Below are 24669 nucleotides of genomic sequence, written 5' to 3'. Positions count from 1 at the left end.
CTTTGATTTCTATACCGAGGCAGTCGAAATTTACAATCTAAATGTGATTTTAAATCTACCAAACGCATGTTTATTAACCTTTGAAAAGACACACAAAGCCTTGTCTATGTATCTGTTTTCTTTGGGATATTTGGGGGTTGTTAGACCTTGGTTTAACTGTAACAAATACACTTCTGTGTGTCATGGAAGAGGGAGAGAAATAAATTGGGAGAGAAAATGCAGTGAGATTATGTGACAATTGAGTTCACAGCGGTGCGATACATATTTAAAATAAAATGAAAAAGTTGTATCAGAGGCCGACGCAAGCTGAAAATGTCTCCACGGTGGTTTCACTGATAATGAGATTTTGTTTTGAGTATGTAAAGCTGTAACAGGGAGGCTGAATACAAACACGTTTTTTCTTGCTGATTTGCATTTCCTGCAGCAGATTAGAAAAGATTTTTGATAGAAATGTATCGAAAAGATAGCGGTTAATGAGAATACTGATATCCAAGTACGCCTAAAGGCTTAAGATTTAGCAGGACTGTAAGTCTTACTGACATTTTTGCCACATATGCAGGAAAACAAAATAGAGGGGAAAAACTCAGATTGTACAGAACCCTTTAGGATCACATTTGGTGAGATACATTTCCCTTCGCAAGTATAAGTTGAGGGTATATTCATAAGGATACTAAGAAACTACTTACAACAGAATTGAGCATAAAATCTACATACTTCATACACAAACTATGTCACCTATCTGTACTGAATCTATTCCTATGTATTTCATATAGTGGATACTCTGTTTATGATAAAACAGTATAATGTCATAAACCAACAATTGCTGAATGATGTGAATGATTGTGTTGGCGGTTATTAGCCCACCCCCACGGAAGAAAATAAAATAATCCAATATGATTGAGAATGGTAAGCTAGGCACCACACTCTCTCATTGTAGAAATGCTGACAATTGCGGTGATTATCAGTAAAGAGGGACTTCGCAGGAGGAAGGAGCCATGTGCGAGAGAGTGATGGGAAATCCTCACCGTGGGAGTGAGCTGTACTGTCTCTGGGCCTGCTGGAAACTCTCCCTTTCACTCTGACGCTGCCTCTGCATTTGAACCTCTACGGACACCGAATGCCTCCCCGTCTGCACCGGATATGTGCCAGAGTTTCCCTGCAAAAGACGTGTAGAACGTATACATACGTGTTACTGAGAATGACAATACCCAAGAACAGTGCATTTGGATACTTACCCTCAAGACCCAGACCAATTTCGTAACCACTCCTAAACAATCCTATAATGAAGATAAGTCTGAAAAACCCACAATATGGTTTCATTTTGAATTTTAAACCTCTTCGCACTACCCACAGTGAAGCTTCAGCATAAACTTAGCTGTTCAACCAACACACAGACACACAATTGTACAGTTGTTCTGCAGGCTGTAGAACATAAATCCTATTGACGTTGTGTGTCAGGTTATCCAAGCCTTTGCTACAGGAAGGATGGCTGATTACACTGCTCTTTTAGACCTTACAGTAGTGGAGCCATTGCTGTGCTGCAGTTAGAATCCAATATCATGTAAACCAGACATTTAAACCGTCACCACTAGCCTTATGAAACTCAAATTGTCCTTTTGCTGACATTAAAGGTCTGCCCTGGACAGGAAATGTCTTGTGTTTTCACTGCTATGAGCTTACAATTCAGAAGTCCCTCTCAGGAGACATAAGGAATATGTCCAATTTGCCTTAAAAAACAGAATTATTAATTTGTTTATTTGTTTAGGCTTTCAGTTATATTTTAAATAACTGTGAAGCACCTTGAAGCATTTACTGTATGTGAGCTGCTATAGAAGAATCATGGTTAATTCTGTTCTAAGGAACGTCTACAGCATTGCGTTAAACACGAACATGTGTTTTAAAATATATTATGATGGAAATACAATGAAAAAGCAGTGTTCTATATTGAAGTGCATGCTTTCTCAAGGTAGATTTGAAAGATTGCTTTAGCATGTTTTGATTTGAAGGGTTATGCACAAAAGCAGACTATAAGAAGTAGTGAAATAATTGTGGTTGCTATGGTACACAGACCCTCTACAAACACACCTTGAAAGATGAGAGACCCATCATTTCCAAGTGAGTCAAAGCACCTTGCATTTTACATCCCTGTGTGTCTGAAAGACATATTTGCCATTGTGGGACCAGAAATACTACCATTCTGTCTTTTCTATAAAATACACACTGTATACAATGATTGCAATTGTATTAGTCATGCAGTTGTAGCTATGGAGTGTACCACACATCATGTATTTTCACTACTGGTTAGTATTTTGGATATAGCACATATATTGGTTAATAAATCTTCCCTACATTTTGAGACAACTGATATATTCATATTTTGAGTATTTGCAATATTAATACGTTTTAAGTAAATGGAAATTTAACTGGATTGGCTTTAATATGTACTGAATACATATGAATAATACTCTAAATTGCAGTACACCCATTATTATAAAAGCAGTGGCACATCTATAAACTATTCAGTGTTTTAAAGGGCTTCTAATGTAACTTGAATATGCAGTCTAATATCATCAACAATATTTATTTATTTTACTCATTACCTCGGTTGTTATAATAGCTTTACATAAGTCATAAATACACAGATAATGTAATTTGTCCTCAAGCACAGCGCCATCCTGGTCTGATTCAATCACTACATTTCCTGCGATGTGAGGTGTCTAAACTTATTAGGTTGTCAATTTCTTTTAACTACCTCTGTAACATTTGCATTAAAACCAACAGAGACTGAATATCTATTGTGACTGATTGGCATGCCTGGGTTGCTATGGAAATACTGTAATATGTCTGAAGAATATTTGAAAACATTCCCCCCCCCCCGGCACTCTTTATATGTGCAGATTACGTAGCCTGTCCATTTGACTTGCTTACTGGATAGCGCACAATAACATTTACTTTAAATGCTGTTCTACTACTTTAGTTTTAATTGGAAGATAATGTTCCTAAACTATTCCCAGTATGCATAGTACACTGTTCTACTTATTAAGGACATCAAAATTGACAACTGCAAAGCCTGGTCTATAACCTTGAAAATGGAAATCGTAGGCAAATGGGCCACTGGAAAATAAAGCTTCAACAGATGACACTTTTCTGTATTATCAACAGTTTGGATTACAAAGCAGGAAGCCTGAAGTGGTGCAGATTTAATGCTACACAATAGGAGCTGGAATCTGAATTCCTCAGAACCAAAGTAAATGTTAATTTGATTCCAAGTTTCACTTGCAGCTACGTAGTTGGTCACAGATGCAAAAGAGTTGAGAACGCACTTTAGTTATAATTCAAGGCTGGCCCTTGAAACAGCCAGAATATTAGCACAATTAAACAGCTTTAAATACAAAAAATAAAAAATCCTCAAGCACCTACTCCCCAAATTGCAGTACCAATTTATTATTTAGTTTTTTATACTACTTTTATTTTTATTTATTATGCTGTACGAATTCAATAGTTCAGACAACCCCCTAGTGATGCAAGTGCAAGATAGTAGTGATTGAGTAACGGAGTTAATTGGCCTCAACCCACTTGGAGGGAACGACCATGAGGCTATGAGGATGAGGCCACTGGACCCCGCCCATATTGTGGGAGGAGCCAAGGAGCAGCTACAAAGGTGGAGACTGCGGGGGGGTGTTAATGTGTTCAGCATGAGGGAGTGTGGTTGCAGTGGTATGTGAAGCGAGTTACTGACGCAGAGGAAAGGAAGCTTATTACATTGTATTGTAATGCATGTATGATAGTGTGTGTACCTGAGGGTGTATTTGAGCAAGAGTGATGAGAGATTGGGGTTTTACTCCTCCTGTATTTTTGTTTAAAACTTAAAATGCCATTTAACTCCTTTGGAAATAGTATTTCAATTACATTTTACTCATCATTTAAGTTTTCATGTTTTATAACAAATAATGGGCCCTACAGCATGACTGACACCGTGCCATGTGAACCATTCATCGCACAGACGACTCATGCACTCTCACATGCATGATAAGAGAGGATCACGGACTTATGAGAAGTAAATGTGACTGACTGGTTTTCTTCTGAGGTGTCATAACATATGCAAGATTATATTTGTCAAAATCCAATCCCAGAGCATAAATATTTATCATAAAAGAAACACAAATTATCCCAGTCTGTGCTTCTCTCTCAGCTTCTCGGGCATTGAAAAGCAAAGTGCGATAAACGAATACGAACACCTGTGCAAACAACACAGAATAAAGTAAAACATAATTATGAAAATTATTTGCAGCTATAAAAAATATGAGGCCGTGAAGACATATGGAAACGACTCCACACTTCAATAACACAAAGCGACCTGGCCATGGTAAAGATAATAGACAAGACTAGCTTGACCTGCTATATCAAAGCAGGGTCAAGGCTTGCAGTAATGGCTGGTGCAGTGTTTGCATATGTATCTTATTCCCCATGTCTAACACAATACCATTACCTTGTAGGGCTGGGAATGACTTCCAGGCTTTAAAACATCTACACATACACATATGGAATGTATTTGTCTGGGCAATGTTAATGTTCTTGAGTGTTTACAAGAAGAAGAAGAAGAAAAAAAGCTACTTCAACAAAAGTTCTGTTAGTCTATGGTTTCATGCAAACACACAATCCTACCAATGTGTTAAATGTAAGTATTCATTAGGCAGTGATTCCTGCTTCAGGCAAGAGCATGCATAAGCTCTCAGTGTGGTCCACCACTTTCATCTGATCAACAGCAAATGAGTTTATTTGCAAGAAGTGGTCAAATTATTTGGCCTAGCACCTTCCATGTAATCTGACCCAAATGTGAAACGCTACTTTTCTGGGGCTTCCTTCTTCTCTCTCACACAAGATTGAACAATTCCATACGCATTCAAAACACAAAGCAGGTCTAGGACCAAATGATTTCATTGGCAAAATTACAAAAAAAAAAAAAATGAACACAACACAACAATTTTCCAGTGACAAGACTCTCAAAGGTTCACAAAAAACAAAAACATTTGAAATTAAGTATCAGTACAGATAAGATATCATGAAATGAATCAATACGGCATTCATGTGTTCTTAAGCACATGTATGTATGTATGTAGTCATTCACTATATTTAATAGTTTCCTTGCTGAATTGGAATTAATATAGAGCTGAGGTGTTAAACTAATGATACATTATAAGGAACACACAACTCATCAGATGGTTACAGTTTTGTGTTTTATGCACTGTGGATTGTAGCTTCAAAAGATAGCCTGGTTTAATCTGTGATCAATTTTGAATATGTTGAAATCAAGTTGAAATGTGTCAATTTCCCTCAGAGCTGTAGCAGTCTGAAAATGAGGTGAAGGTGTTTTTGCACCCCTTCAGGAGAAGGAAAAAAAAAAAATCAAAGGGTTCCATAACATGAGCAATCAATGCAAACACTTCACAACTTTAGTTGCAGTTCAGGCTGTGCAGTGTATATAAGATCAAAACACTTCACTGGGTCCCTGGTGGTTAGAAGCAATCTGACATTTTAAATCAAACAAAACTCTATTAGCTGCTAGGAGTATTTGCACCTTTAGCACAGTCTGGAATTGTATGGGTGACGTTTATAGTAACATTTATTATATCAACATGTGGGAAACCAGATCTTTTTTCAATTATTACAAAACAATTGGTAAATTGGCACTGGTGTCTGACGGGCATAGAGCCAACTAGTATCCAACAGTTTCATAATGTATGTCGGACCTAAAAACCCATGCCGTTTACTCTCAAGCCTTTAAAAAAAAAAAACTAGAGCAGACAACTACATTTAATTTACATTTGTTTCGCATTTATACAAGTTTCTACTCAACTATTCTCAGAATAAATTGTGGTTGTAATGGAACTCATAAATCATGTTCCGTTCATTGAGATGAGGCACTTTTAGCTTTATACCAGTTGCTACAAAATGAGTAAATAATGGTGGTTAAAATATTACTTTTGCAATCAACTGTTAAAGTGGCAAATATAAAAAAAAATCTACCTACCCACCTAAATCACCGGGAAATATGTTCAAAATGCCACTACAGCAAATTCCTCCACTTCCCAGTTTTCCAGGTGAAACATTAATTGGTGCTAACACTATGACTATATTCACTGACTGCAGTATATTTCATATGTCTCATTGGGTTTTAGACTTCAATACTTACTGAACATTTTAGTTTTTCCAGGAGCAGTGTTAACTTTAAAATAATGAATAATGAAGAGTGTCTACAATTTCAGGACACAGTTTACATGTGCCGAAGAGAGTTGACTCAGCTCCCTGATTCAACACTGTGCTTTTCTCACCACAGAGCTTAAAAGCTGTGTGACATAACTTTGAAGCCATCAGTACTTTTTGTGTGTTATAGCACTGTTCTCGTTAACTTTATATTGGGCAGTTCCTAAAAGGATCCTGTTATGTTTGAAATACAAAAGCCATTTGAAAGTTACCCTTCTCAGTGATTTCAGCTTCTTTGTGTGTGTGTGTGTGTGTGTGTGTGTGTGTGTGTGTGTGTAGATTTCCTACATAAAGGATAATGTCTAGAATAATTTACAGCAACTCTGTACTGCTTATTTCTTCCTTCTTTTAACTTAAACCATTAATGCTGCAGCGTAGCTTGTACATTTAAATTAGTATTACTCACCCACTCAAAGGTCTGTGTTCAGTAGTAGAAAACTGATTTTTGTAATGTTTTAAATTGATATATTGTGTTTAATTTACATTATAGGGGGAATATAATTTAATTCCTTTTCTCTGTGGCACCTCCACAGACTCAAGGTGCATGCCGGTCACTTTTCACCACTGTGGCTGCAGCTAAGCACCCATGCCCAGCCCGTGAATGAGTGCATGTCACGCTTTAACAACAGATGATATTTTATTGCTCTAGCACGGTTCTAGACTTTCCACTACATAATCAATTGCTGGCAATTAAAAGCCTACACAAATCGTCTTGGTGGACGGCTGTGTAAATAAAAGGGGGTTTAAAGAGGAAAGTATATTGTTACATAATTTAACCAAGAAAATTAATATGATCCATCGATAAATGAAGTACCTTGTTTTGAAAGGTCCTCGATAAGAAAGACAGACAGACATCTGTAGGAACCCTGACTTGCAGGGATTAATTCTTACCCTCTTCATCCTTCAATTTTCAAATGCTTTGGTAATTAAAATACGTACAGGGCACTTATCAGCATAAAACAAGATTGCAGGAATGTGTTATCTTGTTCAGGTAAGGCACAGCGACTACAATTTAGTTTGTATATCTTACTTTACCAGCTCTAAGGCCGTGTAGTACTTCCATTCAATGATAAAAAAGATCTTCTGCACCTTATAAAACAATTCATGTACCTAGCTGGGAATATTAATCCTGATTTCACACACCAGTGTTGCTTCGTAATAGGCCATAGGAGGATTTCATTAATTGTGTAGGACAAAAGCCAATTATGACCATTCCATTACCTTTAAACTGCACTAAGACTATAGAGATAGGGGTCGCTTTAATTCACAATCGGTTTAACACAACGGGGTCAGGATTCAGACCCATAATTTAGGAAATGGCTCTATTCCATAAGGTAATTAGGCTGTCATCCTTAAAATGCCCTTCACACTCTGTACAGGAAGTCATTGGACAGGCCTTGCTATCTGTCTCTAGCCATTATTGCACAAAAATACACAACCATTTGACCTTTCACCTTCATTGGTTTGCTTCCCAGCATGCAAGGCTTCACTTTTTTCCTCACAGAAAATAAAGAAAAACACATCCTGCACTGCAACCTCCAAAAGTACACAATAACTATAATAAAAGTCTAAATAGAATAACAAACAAAAGCATGTTAAAAATAAAAATAAAAAAAAACTCTAAATTCAGGGGAGTAAACTATTTCCATAAATGACACTTAATGAAAGGAAGAGCCTTTAAAACCACCCAGTTTTATTTATTTATCTCTAAAAAAAGAAAAAAAATCTTAGATGTTAGTTATTTTCACGGTGAAATGCTGGTTTGAGAAAAACAACTTGAAAAAATTCACAATTTGTTTTGGCTATCAGTTTTTTTTTTTTAAGTCATGCTAAGTAAACAAAACAAACAAAAATGACAAGTGCAAAATGTATTTAAACAAAGTAAAATGAAGTCAATTTCTAAAGAAATTAGAATAGAACAATCCACTTGAAAAAGTGTGAACCAAAAAAATAAATCAAATACATGCACAATTAAAAAATAAAAATAAAAATTATTCGGCCAAGTTAATTTCCCCCATGTAAGACACACACACAACAGGTTATAAAATAGAAGAAAACATACAAATAGAAAGATAAAAATTGCCCTGGATTACCAGAAGGTTACAATACCAAGAAAAGTTGATGAAGGCAAAATATTTCAATTATTGATTAGCAAAGATTCCCAAATAATCATTGATACTTCAAGAAAACTTGTTCACCGCTGTGTTTTGATTTCCATTGGAAAAGCAGAAAAACAATGAATTTCAAAAGCCCCATTTCCAAAAGGCACATTAAAGTTAGAGGTTGTGTTTTGAAGTCCCACAATATGTCGCCTGCCAAGCGTTTCTGAACTCAGCGGACGTCTGCTTTTTACCACCGGCCGGAAGTGAAGAACAGGCCCGGCCTTTTGTGGAAGTCCTTGGCCAGAGACAACTGAAGAAGCCTGACATTAGTCCACGGGCGATGGAAGTGCGCTAGATCCTTTCCAAAAAAAAGACCTGATGCCACTCACGTGACAGACAGACGGATGGCAACGACACCAGGTGAAATGAGGGTGTGATGGACCACAGATGGAGGTGTGAGAGGTTAGAGGTTAAAATGTCAGAAGGACACAGACTCCGTGTTGCCGTGTTGCATGCGGTTCTAAGGTAGCGTCACAGGCACCGGCGGCTGTAGTAGAGTTAGTGAAAGATCCACGGCCTGCCAGCTTGGCCCTCGGAAGAGATCTAAACACTCACCCACGGCTGCTCAAAGCTGTAGGTGCGCCGGCGGTCGTCGGGGTCGTCGTCCTGTCTGGCCTGCTGGAACTCGTGCCGCAGCCTCTGTATCCGGTCGTGGTTGCTGGGGGCCATTCTATTGCTGAGGAAAAGAGGCCGAGAAGGATGAGTTTGCGTCACATTTTAATATAATCTGTTCTATTCTTTTCAACGTGATGTAAACCTGTCAGTTAGGTCAGGAAAAAAAAAAAAGCGGCAATTCAAGGAAAAAACAGCCATGAAATAATGAACACAAATCACAATATATAAACAATACATTGAAATACATTGAAAAGTGATTTGCAGAAGCTTACTCACAAGCTACTTGGAAAACACTTGAGCTTTTCAAGGGAACACAATAAAAGGTTTTTATGATATATAATGCGGTACATATAATTTATAAACAAATGTATTGTGACAATAAGTGTCTTCAACTGAGCTTAAGAGTGATTCATCTGAATACCCTGTGCCCTTAGCTGACTAAACTAGTGTGTGTTTGGGAATCAGTCGGATCGGTTTCTCTCATTTCCAGGAAAACTGACTCCTTGTGGGTGTTAAGTTTACACAACGGCAAATCAGGGATGGTAGATCACTCACACAGACCACAATATCTTATCCTTTACCCCTGTCAAAATCTATGATTCACTTTCACGAGGAGACTAGATCATCCTTATTTTGAAAATGAAAAACTAAATATGATAAATGAACTCGTGAATCTACACTTAAAAGAAAAAATACAGTTGCAGCCTTTCCAGTCCCAGAGCCCATTTAGAGTAAATGCATTTAGGGATTTTCAGTTGCACAGAAAATAACGCATATAACACTGGCACAGAACAGACATACGTGTGTTCCATATACAAATCTGGGAACCTTCAAGAGAAAAATAATCCTGTCGTACAGTAGGTAAGCTCATGTAAAAGCAAAAGTACCAAATGAATACAAGCGTAATGTGATATTTTATTGTGTCCGACAATAAGCTGTCCATTGCAAAATCCCATACTCTAAAATAAAATAACTAAATAAACAATAAGCAAGTATAACATGTTTTACAGCCAACTTGGAAAAGTCTTTAACTTGCTGCCATTCTAGTTGAAAATCCATTTGCATCGGTTTCATTAAGGCGCTTTGAGAATCTTGTCAATACCAATCAATACACTTCCCCCTCTAATCAGCGGCTGCTTTTATCACCTCGCACAGAAGTAGTTTGTGACAAACTTGTAATTATGATAAGACATCCTATTAAATAATAAACAATTTCTCTATTCCCTGTAAATTAACAGAGAGCACTTAAGAACAACATTGCTTCAGGGGATGCTATTCCATCTGGATTATATTTACAGGTGGTAAAGCAGTGTTACATCTGACTGCTTATTAAAGCCCAGCAGAATCTCAATTTAATTACATGATGAATACATGGTATTCTAATTACAGGGGTTACTGCTGTGCATTTGCCAACACACCATTTTTAATGTAAAGATTTTTTTTTGTATTCTTATTATTAAATCAATTTAGAAGCATCACTAACTTTCTTGAATTAAAAATTGTTTGTATATAATAATTATTTTGTGAATTCTATTAATTCCTTGCGAGCGCCAGTCTCCACATGTTAATTTTGCAAATAAAGTACGCGACAAATTATGATTTCTTCGTTTTCCAGCTTTTGACGATTTTACGATTTTCTTTTGCATGGCTAATTAATCTAATTCCTTCAACCTGCCATAAATTATTACATGTAGCCTACACTCAGTTACTACATGGGTACTAGTCACATTTCTCAGGGTAGGACTGTAAATTAATTAAACTTAGATTAGTATCTCCGTTTTACATTTGTATTCCACACAATTAGTATAATATTGACTATAACACATCTTCTTCAAGATAGCAGTGACTCAAGTCGGTTGTGTATTCATTACTCTTTTCCATCTAATGTGCGCACTCAACACACATTTGATTTGTCTATCCAACACGCTCGGTGCAGATAGATAGTGTACAGGTGCTGAACTCATCTACAGTCTTGGAAGATCCAAGGTAATGAAATGCTAACACCACCATCTTATTCAGCTATTCTTAGTACTGGATCGACAAGTCGGGTTCCTGCAAGTTCAGCTGTAAATTAAAAAATGACATTCAAATTGCTTAATGTGGGCTGCAGTTGCTGCTGGATTGTTTGTGTTCTTTTATTAATTCCCAGATATACAATCCTAATCTACTCTGTCTGCTTTCACAGTAATAGCACCTGTAGAGTACTTAATTTTGACAGGCTGACACCGCTATGTTCATAAACCCTCTGCCTCAAAGGTAAAATTCATATGACTGCTTATTTAAATAAAGTGTTTCTGAATGCCTCAGGTATGTTAATATACACCATAATCATAGCAGTAGCTCCAATAACTCCTTCATAACCATACTTTCTATTGTACAGTCTATTGTAATCTATATTGTAATACCTTTGAAATAGATATCAAAAAGTATATATGTGCTTTTAAAGCACATTTCTGAAGTGGAAAACGTAATATTTAAATGATTTCACCAAGCTGCATTTCATAAGAACAAAGTTTACAATCGAAAGGAGGCCATGTGATCCATCGTGCTGGTTTGGTGTCCATTAGTAACTAAGTGTTCCAAGGATACTATTTCTTTGAAATAGGTGTATTTAGGCCATTTTACAATCAGTTAACGCACCATTACATAGCAACATTCATTGTGTAGGAATTCTATACTGAAATGCAATACTACACAAGTTACTATTTGGCAATGAATGTTACATTGATGTATGTTTTTGTATGTTGTGGTGAGGGCAGATTTTGTGTTTTCAAAATACCGGAATATTCACATAAGAAATTAAACCCTTTGAAATGGACTGAGATCTTGAAATGTGTCATTCTGCTCATAAATGACCAGGGAGAATAATCATATCCCCAGCAACAGCATTTCCAGTGTCCAATTATGAAGGATTCCCAACACAAGTTTGCTGTACTGGGATAAAAACAACAGCGTCTCAATGGATTCCCTATAAATGCTAGTTGATGAGAACTGAAGAAAATGCCTTCAGCTAGAATTTGTACACAAGCAGTTAAGATTGCAGTGAAGGGGGGGAAATATAAATCAGAAGCCTATTAAAACACATCTGCAAGGAAAATTAATTTTGCGATTAGTTCCTGTAATGTGTGATTACACATTTGTCTGATGCTGACGTGCCCTGCCTCCAGTCTATTTGCCAAGGCCTTAGACAGGAGCGCACAGGGAATTTAAATGCATTTAAAAGCTTTGCAGGAGACGGACAAAAATAAGTCCAGTCTTTCTAGATGAGAAACAATTTCCTAAAATGTTTGCTTTGAAGATCAGTAAACACTGACTTTCAGAAATGTGAAATATGACCAGGCTTAATGAATCTCACTGTGTACTTTCCTTCAGTGGGATACAGTTACTTTAGATTCTCTCTCATTATTTTGATGAAGTGGTCCATTTCACCTACATGTGTGGTCTCACGATTGGCTTAAAACAATAGTGCAGTTATTGGCGTAACACGGTTAACCTTTGTTGACGAATCACTAACAGTCGATACCGCACAAAGAAAGGGCCATCGTAAATGCCTGGCGTAACCCTGCCAATAGGTCAAAGCCCCAATAAAGAAAACAATGAGGGGAGCTATTGCAACAACCCCTATTTTTATTAAAGATTCATTTCCTGTTGACAGTTTACATTCCCCCCTCCTCCACTATTTATGACTCAATGGAAGTGGCCACTCAATGAGTTCAATTGGAAGAACGAAAGATGAGCTTGGATTAAGTCCAGGAGAAAATGAAAAGTGGACAGGTTTACTTGCATTAATCTCAAGGCAGTCTCAGTTGCATTTGAATAAAAATAATGCATTTATAGGAGGATCTAACAAAAGTCAATTTGTCACAATAGCTCAATGTCTTCTTGCCATCGGAAGACACACTCTCGACCATAACTCACTGCTGAGCTTTCTTTCAGTCTACAGACGGATCTGCAAAATGTATTTTCTTTGCTTTTACATGATGTATCGTTACATGCATGACGCATTAAATAAGTGCATCAATGATATGGCGTGGGTGGTCAATTGCCCAGTGGGAGTTTCTGAAAGTTTGAGTACTGCTGCAGCTAATTACTCAGGAGGGCAATTCCCACTTCATCAGGTGGGATTGATTAGGAATATTTGTCTAGTATAGCAATGTCAATACTTGACTTTGTACAGAATACTATCTACAGATTTGTCAATAATTTGCTCATGCTATTATCAATAGCGCATTTCAACAGGGAGGATAAATGCATTATCCCTTTCAATACCAGAAACTAAAAGGTAATTCATGTATAAACTAATCAATAGGTTTATTTATTTTAGAAATGATACTCTACTTAATATAATCTGAGTTTTATCCCTAAATCATGTGTTATTAGCTACCGAGAGTCACACCCTACTGATGCTCAATGTCATAACAAAATCCTAATGAAGGTTTCAAGGTCAGTTTGCCATGTAACAACTTAAAACATCCCTAATGTATCACTTATCTTTCAACTTTTAAGATTGTATGTAACGGCCTTCTAAAGATACAAAAAAGGCATTGGATTTGAGCTAAAATATCCATAAAACAAAGTTAGCAAATGGACAGTTTAATTCTTAAATACAGCATTTAAGTACACCAAACTTCACTCAATATCTGTCTATATACCTGTGTTGAAAGGTCAGTGTTTACAAGCCGGTTGGTTCTCTGGGGCTCAATAACATTGTTTGGTTGCTTTCTTTACCAGCTGAAAAGCAATTTCTTTGAACACAGAGGGTTATTATGGAAGATTATACCTTTTGAATTCAGCCTGAATCACGTTCACTTCTCCCCCTGGGTCAGAAAAACAACATGGTGTCAATCTGAGCAACTTTAAACATTTTATCTGATTTGAGTTACTGGATTTGTTTCCCAATAGTTTTGTTTGTTTGTTTGTTTGTTTGTTTTCTCAGATGTGGAGGAAGATATTGTTTATACAAAGTAAGCGCCCAGACATTGTAAACAGGAAGAAAGAAAGAACTCCGTAGGTAATACAATAAAATCCTTTGCCATCACAGGGGTCTAACCCACCCTTTACGAATAAGTCTCCAGTCCAATCCCAGTTCTGATTCACATTCATAGTATATCTGAAAAGGAACAATCCGGCACAGGAATCACCGAGTCTGCTTCCAGATGTTCACTTCTGTGTGGCCTTCATAAATGGGGTTATGGCATTGACCAATAAAGTGGTTTCCTTTCAGATCAGCAGCAGATGTTAGCTGTAAATTTGAAGGTGGGTCCAGGTTATATTAAAGTGGGTGTATCTGTCCCTGCAGCATTCAGATTATGACAGGACTCCCAAATATCCCCTACATTGCCAATAAACAGTAATTAAATAACAAGGAAGAAGTAGGGAAATGGGTCTCCACTGAGAGCTGCAGCTCTGCATTTAGTGTCAGGGGTCACACTTCAAACAAGGGTAAGGGAAAGACGTCATAATGAAAATGACAGGAGAAAAGATCCAAACCTCTGGTGTGCCATTCAGCCTAATATAAACCAGTGTCCATTTCTAAGGATTTGTCTCTCATTTGCAAATGCACTCATTAAATCAAGACTAATTCCAATAATGTACAGAAACTGTTGTCAAATTCAGTGTGCACTTTCCCCATTTGAGATTAATGAATGTCCTTTGCCCCCCCCCCCAGTTGGAAAGGAATTGCCACACACTCTCATTAACCTGGGACTTTTCATTTGACGAATGAGATATTTCACATGAATCTGGATTCTAAACATGGGAGCCTTTTCATACAATCATTCGAGGGTTGTGCAATAGCAACTACCTTTATTCAGTTAGGTTTTAAAATGTACCAATTCTAGTCTTGAACACTGCTATTGCATTGTTGGATCATATAGACCGAGATAAAGATAGGAAGTTCAGATAGTAACTAACAATACGTTCAAGGCAATTTTACATGATCTGATATTAAGGCGGATAGTACTAGTCAAAGACATGCATAGCCCATAATGCCAAATGGGTTAGGAGTAGAAATTGGATGGGTAACCACGATGATTTTCATGCATTACCTCAACAATAACGGTTGTCACTTATTGAAAAGATAAAAGTGTCACTTTGGGTTTCATCTCCTATCTTCAAAGGAAATCAATGTATAGCTCAGAAAGCCAGCTCGTGTCAGCTGCTATTCAAACACAGCAACAACTGTATGACCAATACCGATTTGCAGCCTCAAAGCGAGATCTATAATGGAAGAAAAAAGGACCTGTGTGTATAATACGAGTGATGGCTACAGCTGACACAGAAGGTGATAATTTGGGGGATTTGTATAGCGTGACCTCCTTCAAATCGGCGATGACTGATTTACAGCCAGATCTCTCATGCCAAGGCATACGTTATGTTGACACAGAGTGCAGCTCCTTTTGAATTGGCATATGGCGTGATCCGTTTTCACTGGTCTCTAAACGTACAGTAAATCTCCGTGGTGGGGATGACCATGTTTTTTTTTCTCACAACATAGTTTGCAAATCACGGGCAGCCCCTTCACATTTACCATCAGCTGCCTTTATTTAAAATTTCATGCCCCATGCCACTGAAGTGCGGGCGCTTGATTGGGAAGGCATGAGCATGTTTTTAAGTGCACACTTCACCACGGCAGTTCATCTGGTGCCTGGGCTCGGAGAGACGCGGTGGCAAATTGTTGGGGAGAATAAGACTGTCCCTCGGGGGACTCATTGAAAATCCTCATCATGAATAAAGAATTGAAATAATAATGAAGGAGCAGAGGCCTGTGTCACCTTTCAGACTAGAGGACACACACACACACGGACACGCACACGTGCACACCCACACACACACACACAGAGCACTTTCCTTGGGCACAAAGGGAGAAAAGCTGTTCTATTGTACGAGTGACACAAACTGCACAATGACCTTCTCTCTGTGTAGTGTGGAGGGCCCATCACCTCGTGAGCACAAATCATAGAACAAGTGAGAGAAATTAGGAGGCAAAGCTAATTTCGTAAGCACAGCTGTTTCATCTCAGTAGGAATGTGTTCCTTCTCGCTCTGCTTTTCCACTGCCTGAAATTGGCATTTCTCTTCAGCACTAGATGAGATTTAAAAGAACGAACGGAAAAAAAAGAAAACGTGGTGCAAGCGACTGTTACGGTTAATTGATTTTTTTTTTTTTTTTTTTTTTTTTTTTTAAGGCTGAGATTAAGAGTCAACAATCACTGCTGAAGACTTATGTTGGCATACAAATAATAATAATTGCATATTGGTTTCACACAATAACTATAATGTATGCCGGCATTTAAGGCTGTCATGAGCTGCAACATGTGCCCCTAATATTAGGGTCTGGGACAGAGAAGAAGATTCAGCATAAGTGTAGTCATCAGGGAGAACCACTAAAAGCCTGATCTTGTACATAAATTACCATGACATCCCGTATTGGGTGATGGTGGAAAACATAAAATGTGTGCATCTGTCTGCAGTGCTGTCTAGGTTAATGGAGCAGAAGCCCGAGTCTACTTTGGACTTTGATTAATATTTAATTAATCCGGTCTGCTTTTCTGCTACACTGGATTAAAGAGGTTGCTAATAAAGGGAGCACAAATTCACTGAACATTTGATTCAAAACTCCCTTTAAACAACATGATTTAAAGGTGATAGTCCCACATAAAACATTTGCCACCAGCTGTTTGTAAACAATAGCTTAACAAACGGGCCTGGGCTCTGCAGAGCGACACCCCTCCCATCTCAGACATGATATGGATTGCAAAGGCAAGTGATGGATAGTTCCTTTTGTAAAGATGTTCCACCTCAGCAAGCCCATAAATGCACATTACCTAACTAACTGGGCAACAAAAGAAGACCACCTTGCTTTGGACACAGCAAATATCCCTGGCTTCAGCATCTGGCTTGTTGTGAAATGCACATACATTTTTATTGTAAGATTTGCAACTGTGTATACAATGATGATGCGAGCGAGACTTAATTTGATGTATAGCCTGATTGATTTGGCTTCAATTAAATAATTAAATACCTAAATAAACAGCGGACATATCAGCCTGCTGTTGCAAACACAATCCTTTGAATATTTTTACATCCTATCAAGTCACCTTTTCTAAAGTGTTGCTATAAAGGAAAGTGCAATGCATTAAAGATGTCTTAAATGCCAGTGCATTATACATAGTACTGTAATGCCTACTTTTATGGTAAGTGGAACGATAATAATAATAATAAAGTAAAAAATATCCAGTTATTCAAAGTTGAGATGGTTACAATGGTCCAACTTTAAAGGTTTACATATTGTTAAAAAAAAACTAACTTGTAAAACCAAGCAATGCGTACAAATAGGCATTCGTTTCCTGACATTATCGTGGAGGGAGAAAATAAGCTTTGATGTTATGACCTCGATAATCCTGCCCTATTGATCGTAAAGTACATCAATCCACTCTGAATGACAGATACCACAATATGCTTTACTGATACAAGCAAAGTAGTGCAACTGGTCTCATGTAATTGCTTATGTTGCCATCACTGCCCTGCACAACAAAGTCAGGATATTCCTGTGATACTGAGACAACAAAGAGAAATTGTGTTTTGTCATTTTTAACAAACAGATATTCTTTCAACTACAAATATATTCACGTTTTAAATATTTGTTTTAACGGATTTGTTAATCTACAGAAGGAATGCATTGTCTTTATTTTTATTTATCAAATATTTTATTGTTTGAGACATAAAGTTAAATAGAAAATGATATGATACCTCTATTTTGAGACTTCACAACATCCAATGAATAATCTGTATTTTATTTTATGAAATGCCAATGTAAGAGATAGATATGAGAGCATGATCAGGACTAAATAAACACATTTATTTAAAAAGTAAGTTTTCTTTTTATTGCCACCATCCTAGCTTTCAAGGAGCTTTTTACTGATATTCCCAAGGGATTTGTGAAAAATGACCCATAATGTATCTAAAAGGTCAGTCTTTTTAGAATCCTTTAAATGCCACAGGAAAAAAAAAAAAAAAGTTGATTCTCAAATCATGTAGAATAAAGATCAGTTTATCCAACTGTAAATGTCTCTTATACTGAAGACAAAATAAACGGTAAGTTTGAAGCTTAACAGTCTGTTAAATAGGATTGAAACTCAAGAGACCCTGAAACTAATGGCTTTAGCAACTGTCCACGAATCGTTGAAAAGCAGCCTTGTCCTGGATTGCCTTTGATTCTTCAACACCTTATCGAGAGAGACATTCACAGTCTGTTGTAACTGGAGGTATTCTTAAACGTACGGCCTTATTTTAAGCGAATTATGTTACATGCAAGATGGAATATATTATTGTGACTGACACAGATGTTGAAACCATATCGTTGACTCAAATTGAAAATACAATTGGAAAGTCATTTAAATTTTAGATTTATTCAAGTCTAGGGCTCTCTGTCTTACCCTTCCATTGATCTATGTGTATATCAACAAAATCTATCTGCATACAAATTAAACAATTGCACCTTGTTTTCAAGCAAACTCGGTAGTGCATCTTCAAATCTGCATGACGTCGATGTATTTTCCCTTCTTAAAATAAAACCTCAGGGTTCATTTAAGATAGTCTGTAAGTAAAGTATCTCATTTCCCCACAATATCATACAACACACGCATTCATTACAAAATGTCAATGGCTGGAACACAGCAGGCAGCACATCATATTGTGAATTATTAACATCTCTCCTGGCGCAACAGCCTTCATAAAATATTAAAGAGAAAAACATCAGCAGGGCAAGATTTAACCAGGAATAATACGCTACGATGAGGAAGCAGATAAATAAAGAAATAAATACAGCGATGGTGGTGCACTCAACTCCACCCAGTGAAACAAAGTTCAAATCCTCACCCCAACCCCCAAATTCAGATTTCCTGCCTTTATTACATTAGCGCCAACTCCTCATTAAGATCACTGGGGGGTCAAAGTGTATGTCCCCTGCTAATGGCAGCACTAGGGCGCATGAGACGCCGAAGAGGACACTCTTTCAATTACTTCCCTCAATGATGTGTGATGATCAATAAAGGAAGCACGTGTCTGTAAAACACTGAATTAAAGCACCGAACAGGGCAGAAGAACAATAAGGACAAAGCAACACTGTATTAAGGCTCGGACAGAGCTGCTCTCTTGGGCAATTGACTGCACTTGAGCATTTAGTAAAAGAACCAAAAGACCATATTAAGAATGAAAGGATATTAGATGCTTACACGGACTAAATGCAGAATCTTGTTTCTTCCTCACCATTTGATGGATCAGAAAACATCCACAAATTGTACCACATTATGACTATTTGGGGTTTTGACTCTGATCAACAACACACACCTTTTTGTAGGATTCTAATATATACACACACACGTATATATACATATGCTGAAGAATGAGGCATCTTTAAAGAGTTTTAAAGAAATAAAGATACTTTGTTTGGTGAGGAGAAATGCTACAGTTTCTTTGGAAAATCAAACTATGCCTCATATACCCTCATTAAATGTTTCCATTGTAGATGTGTGATGAGGTCATAACAGATAGCATTCAGAGTCGAAGAACAAAAAAAGCAACATCATCATAATAATAATAATAAACGATAAGAATAAAATCAACCTACTGGAAAAAGTCTATTCTACATGTAAAGTATCTCACTGTAAGGTCTCTATGTGATTCATACCATTAGATGTTAATCAATACAGTCAGTGGAAAAACAAAAAACATATCGAATTACATTAATAATTGTACTAGACGGCAAACTTGCTGTTTACATGACAGATTTCAATAACTCACAATAAATAATTGTCCACAATAACAAATCTTTAAGCCTGTATGCCATTACTTAATAACAACCCTCAACAGAAAACTTAATCTTCAGTCATGACACACATTAAAGCATATACACTAAAGAAGCTGACCTCTGCAGAAGCATTTAATTTCATTACGGGGTGAGGGGCAAACCCCAATATGAGATAATGAAAAATGCTGTCATATTATTTATCCATTTTGCATTGTAAAAGCTAGATGATGTGATTATCATAATTTTTTTGTAGGGTAAAGAAGACTAGTATTAAAACAATTTTGATTTTACTCATGTCTCTAGAGCAAGCAGACAACAGTAAATTGATTAAAGGAACAGGTTATAATGGGGACAAATCTGAAAACAGAATCTTATATCGGAATTCATCCTAATTTGTAATTTTCATATTTTTAAAAGAACATCACTCAATGCTTGTACATTTTCCTGCATCATGTTCTCGGATGAGTCAGGGGTCACTGCTGACTTCCAAGATGGCTGTGCTACAGTGTGGTGTCTTATGGGAGGATGTCACAAGCCTCCTGCAGTGGTTGCTTTTCCATTACAAATCCTGGGTCAGGGGTGGTGTGACACAGCATTACTGTGACTGGCAGAACAAAGCTGTGTACGCATCAGGGTCATGTAACCAGCTACACACAATTGAGACAACATCATGGGTATTACATCATTGCTTGACTTCATACATTAAAAGATTAATTTCCAGGCTGACAGTACCTGGGCTCATTATGCACGTTATGAATGATTACCACTACAGAAGGAATATCGTGAACCTTAAGTGTGTGAGAAATTATATTGTTCCTGTTCACCCCTCTGAATGCATGTGGGACAGTCTGGGCAGACGCCATGAATGGGAACGCGATCCTCACCAATCCTAGAGAGCTGCTCTCTTAGGAGGAACAGCATACGATCACCGCAGTGTAGCCAAGACCACAGTGAACCAATCCATTACTGATGCCTAATGAAAAAACACTTCCTAAAACCTATAAGCCATTCAGGGACCCTGCACTACTCCTGAAACGATAGCCAGATGTTTTAATGTTTTAAAATGATACCTGTTATTTCTCTCACTGAGAGAGTTGAAAAAATGTTCAAGTTTTTAATAAACTATATTTTGTGAGTAATATCTATATCTTTATATATAGCCTATGTGTTAATACATGCATGAATGCACACACACAAATGGATACCATAGATGTGTATAGCAAACATTCATCATGTTTTTCTGTCTAGAATGAATATATTTGTTTACGCTAAATTAAAATGGCTTTACTCACAAATATGCACAGCAATCTGTTAGGAGTATTGAATCCCCAACAACAAAAGCCCATACAGATGAAATGCTACCTGTGAGTAATCTAACCATCTTCATTTCAGTTGGTAACATGCTCCCGCAAGCGCTTTTATAAGAAATCCTCATGTTTAAAAACAGCGTGTTATCAGTAACTAAAATCACTCTGTAATCTCCCTTAATCCTTTAACCCCACGACTAGAATCACCACTAACATAGGAGGAGCAAAATTTTGAAAACAAAAAAGGAGGAACGAAAGGTTTGTTTTGTTTCTCCAGCTGCTAAAACTAGAATTAATTTCCTACGGAGGGTTTGAGCTTATGTATTATTAGTGGATTAATAAGATATAATTCAGTATATTTTAATTTACTGAAACAGCAGCACTGATTAAACAAAAAAAAAGTCTGCTTTTAGTCTCTCACACAAGCATTCAAGTCCCAACAACATCCAAAACAAATATATTTTTCTGAATAGTTTTCTGCTTTGTACAATAGATCATCACTAACCACAAATCACTCTTCCAAAAGGCTTTTATGTGCTGTCCTCAAAAACAAAACAATCAAACTAATCTTAACACTGCAAAGAAAACAAAATGCTTTAAAACAGGAAATTGTAAAAAAGGGGAAAAAAAGTATAAAGGATACGGCAAATATTGCTTTTAAGATTGAGATTCCCTGTAGTTATTTACCGTTTAACAATCAGCGCTGCAGCCCAAGTTTGATCTACCATTTTTAAACGCAACACATTTACTCATATTCACTGCACACCTCCCACCATTAACTCATCATTAAATCCTATTTACACTATCCTTTATGAGCGCTCACAGTAAATAAAGAGCCAGTAAAGTGCAAATTGTTATTGAAAAGTTAATGTGCCTTTTATTGTCTAAATTAAATATTTATGTGCAGTGAAGTGCCAACATTTTCACTGGGGTTTCAGGACCAGATTAGGAATACTGGAGATGAGGGATGGCTTGTTCAGATGGCTCCTGCTGAAGAGTTTTACAGTTAAAAAGCGAATGCATTGCGAACGCCAACACTGAATGGCAATCCTGTAGCCGGCGGACACACTGCAAGTGTCAAGACCCTGAGGAATAAACATCGGTACCAACAGCTCCTACCTTCCAACACTCATAGCTAATATTTAAAGAGTTCATACAGCACAAGCCTATCTAACCTCAAACCCTCATGAACATAAACCTCAGCATCAGCACTGCTGCGGAAGGAAGTGGAGAGACAGTACAGCGGATTTAAGAACAAGACGAGATGATGTGAGATAATATCTGACGAGATGATTCCAGGAAGACAAGTACAACGTTCTGGACACATCTGTTCTAGGCTGTAATAGTTATTTGAGACTTGAAACTCAGTTGTAAAACTTGAATTGGCAGAATTATATATATATATCTGTTTTTAGTTTGGGGGGGGGGGTGTATGTGATTCAGATGATAATTTGGATTTACAGAGATTCTTTGAGCTTACTTTTATCACACCACAACTTAAATCAAGATGCTCTTCCTTACAGTATCTTCAAACACTCAGACTCAGACACTTCTTTTTGGCTTTCTGTAAATCAAAAGGAAGCCCTTGACTGACTGCCTGCTTGCTGAGGTGGGTTTTTGTTAGTGTTCACTGCAGCAACATTACAAAGTACAAAATCAACATCATCATCATCGTCAAACATCGATGTAGTGTCGCCTCCCGTTTTGTCGCGATTTTATCAGTTGCAAGATACGACGCGTCAAAGTGCACAACAGGTTTACACCCAAGTGCATATAAAATTTCCGAAGTTACAGGCTTTACGGACTCCCGGGGGAAAAGGGACGGCGATGACTGATATTTTGAGTAAACACAAATCTCTGTGTGCAGAAAGTTCTCCAATCATTAAGAAATGCCTCACTGCGATGGCGCATATTGATGTACAAGGTAGTAATCCTTTCAGAAACAGACAGCTTGTCAGCGTGATAAAACAGATACAAATGAGTCGCTAGTTTAAGGCTATTGAAGGGGAAGAAAAAACAATACCAGGACGTATATAAATATATATACACACACACACTGAGCTGAGAAGGGACACTGACAATATTGGGTAGTAGCGGCCTCACTGTCAACATAATTGACAGGCTTAAGGATATCTCCACACGCCTAGCAAATTGGATTGGAGCTGCCAAAGGTTTATGGAGTGTGCATCGTCTGGACAGGCAGGGTATTTTTCTTTTTCTTAAATCTGTAGTGACTGATGAGACTTCCAAGGTAATAGTTTCCATTTCATGCTTTAAAGTCTAGTGTTCGCAGCCTGGCATGCCGCTGATAAATCATCATTCAGTTAAATTAAAGGCCATTATCATCTTAAAACTTTTTTTCTTCCCTTTTCCAATTTCTAAGTGCTAACCAAGGTGAACTTCAGAAATATGAAAGTACAAAACAAAGTATATTACAACTACTGCTCTCCAGGTATTTGCACAAGGTTAAATATGGCAGGTGGGTTTGCAGGCTGTAATATATTCATTAGGAAAGCTGTGATTTTAAAGGGAACATTTTGTTACAGTAGAAATGTCAGTTTGGTCATTGTGCTCAACAGTTTAATATGGCAGGATGCAAAAACAAGGTCTATATATTTTAAAATATGTTATAGGTCTGTAAACATCTTTCGACCCTAAAAGTATCAATTCCCTATGCCTTGTAACAATTTAATAAAGAAATACATATTTTTGATGTGTGCTTGCCAAACCTACATTTATATGCATGACTTATACAAAGTATTACATATTATGGTTCAGTAAAGTTTTATTAGAATGAAAAAAACTATGTGAAAGCTTCTAATTATCAGGAAAATAGGAGACTTTAGTGTCATTCTGTTGCTATGAGACATATCGAGGACAGAGCAATTTGTCTCAGAGAGCTGCAATGTATTTTCAAGGCAGAGAACATCTGTAGCAAAGAGACCAAACAAATTCATTTTGATTTGAAAGTGAACTTGATTGGGTGCCACAGCAGATTTAAATTGGTACTTTCAGAGTACAGATCATAAAAGAATTACATTTTGAAATGGGCACCATCTGCATCCAGGCACTTACACTGGAAATCTCAGACATCTTCCAGCCTGTGCTTTAAATCTAAACATGCCTTTCAAAAAACTGAAAACACAGTTATAAATAAATGTAGGAACACATTTAAAGAAAGGCTTTTGGCATTTACTAGATGTTATGCAAATACCAACATCTGTTATCACTACAAGAACATCTTAAAATTAATGCAAGGAAATTCTGATGGTTATAACAACTGATTCTTAGTATCCAGCAATTAACTATCTGCCATGGCCCTGTTACTGAAATGTCCCTGTTCATACAAATGCAACTGTTGAGTTAATTTGTCGATACATTCAAGAAATGTGGATTTTTACAGCAAGACAGTGAAGATAACATTTTCTTGGATTGTCTATATTACAAGTAGAGTATTTTTCACAGAAAGTTTGGATTGATCGATGAAATTTAAATAAAATAAATACTAGACA

General features: G+C 37.1%; 1 protein-coding gene across 4 annotated transcripts in view; it reads right to left on the bottom strand.

Annotated features, from left to right (window-relative positions):
• The window catches only part of pard3aa (par-3 family cell polarity regulator alpha, a), a 353698-nt gene that overhangs the window by 4874 nt on the left and 324155 nt on the right, over nt 1-24669 (bottom strand). For all 4 annotated transcript variants that reach the window (XM_066717599.1, XM_066717607.1, XM_066717623.1 and 1 more), the window contains 2 exons: nt 8982-9102; nt 1026-1156 (listed from right to left, as the gene is read on the bottom strand). In XM_066717599.1, the coding sequence (XP_066573696.1) occupies nt 1026-1156; nt 8982-9102 (252 nt within the window). The remainder of the gene's footprint in view (nt 1-1025; nt 1157-8981; nt 9103-24669) is intronic.

Source organism: Amia ocellicauda, chromosome 2 (assembly GCF_036373705.1).
Source record: "Amia ocellicauda isolate fAmiCal2 chromosome 2, fAmiCal2.hap1, whole genome shotgun sequence".
In the NCBI taxonomy this organism is placed as follows: Eukaryota; Metazoa; Chordata; class Actinopteri; order Amiiformes; family Amiidae; genus Amia; species Amia ocellicauda.
The sequence above is the reverse complement of the archived record's forward strand: the minus strand, read 5'-3'. Positions and strand labels throughout refer to the sequence as shown.